This window comes from Penaeus monodon, chromosome 3, assembly GCF_015228065.2.
Source record: "Penaeus monodon isolate SGIC_2016 chromosome 3, NSTDA_Pmon_1, whole genome shotgun sequence".
Classification (NCBI taxonomy): Eukaryota; Metazoa; Arthropoda; class Malacostraca; order Decapoda; family Penaeidae; genus Penaeus; species Penaeus monodon.
This window is the reverse complement of record NC_051388.1, coordinates 61,307-69,223: the sequence shown is the minus strand read 5'-3', so window position 1 is coordinate 69,223 and position 7,917 is coordinate 61,307. Positions and strand designations below refer to the sequence as shown.

At 40.8% G+C, this 7,917-nt stretch overlaps 1 protein-coding gene across 1 annotated transcript; it reads right to left on the bottom strand.

The window, feature by feature from the left end:
- Positions 1-426: 426 nt before the first annotated feature.
- Positions 427-2,181, bottom strand: LOC119597844 (putative surface protein SACOL0050). The gene is made up of 3 exons (XM_037947497.1): positions 1,376-2,181; positions 888-1,189; positions 427-683 (listed from the first exon to the last, which is right to left on the bottom strand). Exons 1-3 carry the CDS (start codon positions 2,179-2,181, stop codon positions 427-429), a joined length of 1,365 nt encoding a protein of 454 aa, XP_037803425.1.
- Between the last annotated feature and the right edge of the window lie 5,736 nt (positions 2,182-7,917).

The following is a 7,917-nucleotide window of genomic DNA, read 5'->3' as shown; positions in this document are numbered from 1 at the left end:
GACACCTTTATCGTATAACTGCCGGGTGTCTTCTGGCCGCATACTCTTAACAATGTCTAGGACTGATTTGTCCGTTATAGAAAGGGACGCGTGGTATGTTAGAAAGAGATATGATAGGAATATACTTTTTCTCACAAACGAATTTCCGATCGTTTGAATTGCAGTTGGACAATCGTTAGATGACAACCCCCCTCTCTCTTCAAACCGACAACCGTCTTCCAGCTGATTAAACAAGCGCTCGGCGATCGCGGCAGTCGCAGATTTAGATTCGCGGTTTTCCTCCATGAGTCGGACGAGGCGCGTTGTCATCGTATCGATATCGAAAATCACGAGAACCGGGGTTGATGTACTGATCGAGGCCGCTGAACAAATTTTCGTGGGGGGAAAAATTTTTACCATTATCTTCATATAGCGAAACAAAATGTTTCAAGTTGAAAAATTTTTCCGTAAATCTTGGTCGCTGTCGACCCTCGCTGTTGTACCACCGACGGACACTTCTCGCTTCTTCTCGACATCGTCCTCTTGGCTAGTTATCTTGTATTCTCTCAGACGCTTGCCGATAATTTTCTTCATCTTATACTTTTTCCGAAGCTTGCCGATAATTTTCTTCTCGGCATCGTCTTCTAGGCTAGTTATCTTATATTCTTTCAGAATCTTGCCGATAATTTGCTTCTGCTTGTCACCTTTCAATATCTTTTTCTTTTTTCGCTTGAATAATTTCTGGTTCAGATTCAGGATCGGCGCCTTTTTTTTTTTCTTTATAGGTTCATCGACCACTTCTTTTTTGATCCTCTTTGATAATATCTTCTGTTCATTATCACCGTCTTTCGATATCGGTGGCTTTTTCTTTTTGTGTTTTGGTCTTGGAGTTTTCTTCTTCACTTTACCCTTTCTTTTGGGTGACAATAAAGTAATATTGGCATCGCATATTTTTAGTCGTTTGGTGCTCGTCTGGTGCTTTATATTTTCTTCGGACGACGGCGCATCGCTAATATTTTGTCTTTTCGATAATGTTAATGTTTGCGGTGTGGTGTCAGCCTCGTTGTGTAAATTGTCGCCTGTGGATTCGTTACCATGCCGTAATATCGACATTCGCTTTGATGACCTCTTATCAGTATCATCATCATCTTCATCATCGTTACCGCCAGCACCACCATCTTCATAATCAACATTATCACTAGCAACGATACTGATAGTGTTAATGTTGTTGTTACCACTACCACTGGCACTGACAATAACACCACCACCACCATCATCACCACCACCACCACCGCCACCGCCACCACCATCACCACCATCACCACCACCACCACCACTATTATCATAATTTGGACTCGGCACAGTTTCGCTGTGTAGCACGACATCGTTTCTGGACTCGTTATCCGATAACAATATTTGTTGTTTCTTGGACTGATCGTCTTTCTTTTCATCATTGTCGTGATCTCTCTCATTTAGAGATGCCGAGGACGCACTCGTGATTTCTGCTACCGTCTGCGACTCTGTATCGTCTTTCTTATCATCACTGTCACCGTCTCTCTCTTTTGGTTTTGCCGAGGTTGCACTGGTGGATTCTGTTTCCAGTTGCGACTCTGTTGAGCGTGTATCCGTATCGCTAATTCTGTCTTTTTTTCTTTCCTTTTGCGATGGTAACGATTTCTTATTCTTGGATCTCTGCGCTGTGGCTGTACCGCCGATGTGGCGCGTGGTCGCATCATCTGTGGTGAGCTTGTTCGTATCCTTCTTTCCTTTCTTTTTACTCTCTTTTTTGGATATAGTTTGCGATGCGGTGGTACCCTTGAATCGGCGCAAGGAGGTGGAATCGACACCGTGCTGCTGTGACGTCGATATTCGTTTCGTGGGCTCGCTATTCGATAATAACAATCGCTGCGTTTTGGGCTTGTCGTTGCGTTGTGTATTTTTCTTTTTTCTCTCCCTCTTTCTTTCTGGTATTGGTATTTCAGTATCCGTACCATCATCATATCCCTCAGCGATGTTTGAAAACGGTCTTATAGTACTATCAGTTAGAACGTCATCTCTAGAATTATCATGTCTCTTATATTTATTGTCACTATTGTTTCCATCATCAGCACCACCACGAGCGTCATCACCGTTAATATCGTCATCATTAGAGATATTTTTTCTCTTCCTGAGATTTTGTACATTATGTTCGTCTGTCTCCATTATGTCTCTTCGTGTAACTTGATATATATATGTATATCTGTCGTCATAAGATAAGCTAGGGTACATGAAAGAAAATACAAATATTTATAGTATAGCGAATACGTTTTATTTTACTATAATCGATCGCACACATGTCAGAAAAACATATACACTCAGACAGACTGGTGGTTGTATACATGTGTGAACGAAAGAAGAGTATCCGGCAAGGAAAATGTACACGCAGATGGGTCGCGCGTGAACATATGAGTGTACATTAGTACGGAGAACAGGATATACACTACGGTCAGCCACCAGACGTTAGCCCCAGAAAACCGTTCCACTAGGATTCGTCGTCCAACAACTCTGTCGTTAGATTCGTCGTTCGACGGCTCTGTTGTTATTATGACAGAATATTCTTCAAGGTGGGAAAATCGAATATTCCGGGAAGATGTAAAAAATTACCATATAATCGAGGGGCATATTTGCCGATAGATTCAGAAAGAAAAACATCTGTATATGTCAACAATGAAACTGCATAACGTAAAAACCACACGGTCTCTCTGGATATAGTGAAACATTTGGCGAATATGCAAACTCTTACGGACGCCGTCGGGCAAAACCGAATACCATCAACACCGCCACTCTCGAAACGAGAGCAGAACCCGGAACCGTTGACTTCTGCGAAGGAACTCCCTGTGTTGCTAATCTCTTTGCACAATTTTTCTATGGCTCATCATCCAATGTTCAGTATCTTTCGAGAAAGTATCTCGATCCGCATATAAGAAAGGGTGCGATAACGATACTGCAGAAAAACGTCTAATGTATTTTAGGTCCTGTCTGAATAATCTGATGTTCGATCTGCGAAACAAGTACACCTATATCGATACGGTCGTTTTTCCCCCATGGGATAGGATGCGGGATGGCCGGTGGTTCGTGGGGGGGATTATCAAAATGTCTTACTGAATTTGCCGATAGATTATCGGAGGACAACATCACTGTGTTTGAGGTTCGTAACGATGCCACTATAGAGGCAACGAAACGATACCATTCTAGGCCTGTAGAAGGAAGGTGGAGAGAAAGAGAAGGTATAACCACCGACTAACAAAGTTTTGCTTTCATTTTCTCTATAGGATGCGGTCTCAACGAGCCGGTGTCGAAGACCCATCTACACCGAGCGAAGGAAATACCGGCTTCGATCTACGATATGAACCGGTCGAAAGTACCGGTTTCAAACAACCGTTGATGTCATCCATAGCTGAGAGGGAGGAAGTAGAAAGAGGAGAAAAAAACGGACCCCGACGACGTATCGTTACCATCGGTCGAAAATAACGAAGCGGATCAACGGTCGCACATGAACGAGAGAGGTAGTCTAGAACAGGCGACAGTTCGATACGTTGACCAGCGTGGAGAAGAATACCAAGTCAATGCAGGAACTGTGCAGCAGCCACTTTCGTCGCTTCAGTCCGGATCAGCGTCTTCGGATCTACATGCACAAAACACAAAACTATACGACACAACCGTTGAATTTACATCGGCCGCAGCCGCAGCCGCAGTTGCAGTCACAGCAGCAATCGATATTACCGCCGCTGCCGGAGTTAAAGCCACTACCGCGAATTCAGCACCGATCTCATCAGATACAGGCTCAGGCTCAGGTTCAGGCTCAGGTTCAGGCGCAGAGAGGGGCCGACCGAATCCCATATAACCGACAACAACAACTATAATGATAACAACCACCATCATCATCCTCATCATCCTCCTCATGATCATCATGTATCATCAAGAAGAGACAGGAGAGTCTCAAAGCCATATCTTTATCGCAGTCCAAACCACCCACCACCACACCCCGACAGGCAATCATCCGCGCCAGAAGAACGATCCCGATGCTTTGCACAACAGAGACGGTATCAAGAAAGACGATACATGAAGCGAAAATTTGACACAAATGAACAGAGTTTATGTGCTTAAAGGGATGAATACGAAGGTGGTGACCTACTCTGATATATATAGGAGAGTGTTGGATGATGTATTGTATTAGTTTTGATGTTGGTTTGAGGAATAACAGATACTGAAAGGAGAAACAAATCTTAAATATAAAAAGTATGGTATATTCACCCCTATGTTTTAGAAGGGAATATAAATCACTTTTAGAGATTAGTTTTAAAGGAACGCCAGGGGATAAAAAGAGAAGGATTTACATATTTTCATGTATATGAATATTGTTAATGAAAATTTCTGTTAACAAATACATATACATATATGCTGTCTCTCTATGTAATTTCTGTTTAGTTGAATGAATAAAAAAGTAGTAACTTGAGATTTTTTTATTGTAACATCGGAGTAAAAATATAAGACGGTGATACCTATAGATATATTACATCTAACGAAATTATCGCCTATGCCAGAGTTGAAGCCACTGCCGCGAACTCGGTACCAATCTCCTCAGATGTCTCAATATCAAACTGTTCAGATGACTCAGACTCAAATCTCTGAAAAGCAATACATAGTCCAACCATTAGGGTATTTTTAAAAGAGGATACAACCAATATCCTCCAGGATTCGCTCCCTGGCTGACGGGAGGATACTAGAACCAGAATATGAGTTTTTGTCCGACTCAGCGCAGAGATAAACGACCAAATCTATGTAACCGACGCGACGACGACGACAACAACAACAGCGGCTTGTGTGAGGAATAACAAAAGACTGAAGAGAGAACAACTCTATAAATATATAGATGTGGTGTATCATCTATGCCGTTAGTTATTAGACATTCATATAATTTTCTGTTAACTATACATACGCATATATACGGTTATACAATTTTACTGTCTCTCAGTAATTCTGTTATTTGAACAAATAAAAAAGTAGTAACTTGAATATTTTTTATTGTAACAACGGGAGTAAAAACAAAAAGAACTGTGATACCTATGGAGTGTTACATCCTAACTGAAGTTTTACTCGATATTTTTTTTAGTGGTATAAACACACGCGCGACGATAATTTATTCAACATCAGAGAAGAAATACAAGACGATAAGGAAATCTATGGATTCGCAGATTCCAACTAGAAATGTCGCTCTGTATTTTTATTGATACAACCACGTACACAAAAACATTTAGGTGGATGATGAATTTTCCAGCCCTTTTTCCATTTTATCCTTGAGTTTCTCTAGCTCTTTACTAAAATGATTACTGTATGTTGTTATGGCCCTTATTTTAGGACACAAATTCGCTTAAATGGTATTCTAGCTTTCCTAATATTCCACAAATATTTCCTGCGGTATTTGACAGTAATTGTTGGGCAAGAGCAGCTTCAGCTGTAAATGGTCTAAACCTATAGTGGACAATATTACCATCATCGTTATTTTTATTGTTGTTGTTTTTATCATTTTTATCACGTCATAGTCGTTACTATTTTTATTTTCTATATTGTTATCATGTATATTTCTATATCGGTCTCATCGAGTCGATATGGTGTACATCTGCTGGAGATGTGGCTTCGTCTTCACTTAATCGTGAATATGGGCCCTGGTCATTTATCATCATCATCATCATCATATCGTATGGCTATGGGGGATCATCAGACGAATTCGATCGCCCTACTTCATTTCTTCTAGGATCATTCTTAGGACATCTGACATTTTTTTCTTTTGTCTACGGAATATTCTTTTCTGGGTTCTTCATTCTTTTCCTTTTTCTGTTTATAAGTCACTAAATGGAGATCCCTGCTAGATTTTGTACTTTTTGAGGAATATTCCCCCATTGGGTCCGTGCGATATGTCTTTATCGATCTCTTTTCTCGACTATTATATGTTTCCTATCTCGGCCGTATAGTTTTATTTATTAATTTGTAATGTATGCTAGATAAGATAAAAAAAATACATATGTATATATGTGCAACATTTCGGTCTTTTTTTGTCTATATTCCCCCAACGTTTTATGAGTGTCGTTAACATATCTTACACAAAATCGTAAGGAATATGCTCCTCTCTACATTTCTTAGTCTCCTTTCTTCTTGTTTTCGTAAATCTCCAGTTGTTTTTCTTGTACGAGAATTCCTCGATGTCCGACTTCTTTTTTTTCTTGTTGACGCTTTGTATTTATTCATTTAATCATATTTCAAGGCCCTGTATTTTTGCTTTTAATTCATCATTGTCTGTCAAATTCCCGATGCTGTGAATGTGACGTCGCTGCCTTCCCAAAATTTATACGGTAAAGAGTTTGAGGAATCTTTAAGAAGAGATGGCTTAAATAACGGTAAGCTTCTCCAAAACCCAAAAGGAACGATTATTATATATTATTATTATTTTTATTATTATTATTATTATTATTTGTTATTGAGGATAATAACACGCCGTTCTCGCTAGCTAAGTGATACCGTACATCCCATTCTTCTATTGATGCAAGTCCCTTACCACTCCAATTACTCGGACGGTGTGCTATCTTGAGATGATATAAAGGATGCACAACATATGGATTATTCTCAAATGTACTGTCGCATAGAATGCGGCTTCAAAATCGTTCATGCCGTTTATGTTTCTACTGTCGCTACGTGGAGTGGTGTTGTCGTCTTCTGTAAGTTGTCCTTCACAATTGTAACGAAGCCGTCGTCGAATATCTCCCGCATATCCGTTCTCAGATGCGTGATATATTCTACGGCCTTGACTTTCAATCTCATGAGTATTCCGCTATTGTTTTTTCTTTTGGTTATGGGATGAATACCATTGGGAGGAATGACTAGCACAGTTCTCAATAGATAATTTTCGGAGAGATAGTTTCTTACTGGAAGCTGTCTGACCCCTCTTCTGGTGTAGGCCAGGAATAAAAATTATCATCCATCCATTTACCATCAAACAGATACATCGGCATACATTCTAAAAGTTCAATCGTGTTAATGTACGCTTCTTTGGTGCGGGTCAAATCGCTCTGATGAACCCCTGCGACGCGATGAAAGCAAATCGTACATGTTTAAAAATAATTTTGCAACGCAGCGTATACGTTGAGCAAATTTTTCCCAAATTTCCCGCCAAGTGTCTCGCATCGAATACACCGGCGGCAGTCCATAAGCGAACGTCGCATTTTCGTACCAGGTAGCATTGACGTTCCTCGCGCAAGTCAAATGGGCCTTTAGGTGGAAACATACGTGAAATACATCTCTCAGGGGAACGACGTATCTCAAGAGTAATCTTTCGATAATGGTATTTACTAGGTTTATGGGATAATCTCCAAATTCGCTCATCCAAATGCTCTGGAACGAAAAAATGGAATATCCGGTCTGTTCTTGTTCATTTTCCCAGGGTCTGTCCGGTGGCGCTGAGACGATTCTCCGACGATATTCCTTTTCAGGTCTTTCTTCCTAGCACTCGGTAGAGTCGACAAAATAGTGTCGGTCGAAAGTGGCGTCGTATCATCGATCGTGCCCTAGGGGATTCATTATTGTGGTGGTGGGGGTGGGGTACCGCCACCGGCTGGATACCTCTCTTGAATGTTGTCTAACAGCCAGTCGGATAATCTCGACTCTCTGTCGAAATTTCTCGAGTCGTTCTCCAGTCGGAGAACAATTTCTCTAAAGCGTTTGAGATCGACCTCTATGTTCTTTTCTCTGATGACATTCTCTAAGCGATTTTACCGTTTCGTTGACAGACGCAGGTTTTAGTCGACCGTATTCTTGTAATTGCGTCTTACCGTCATCGTTGACATTTTTTTGCAATAGCAGTAATAGTTCAGCTATGAGGGTGTAGATGATTTCGGCAATCTTGTT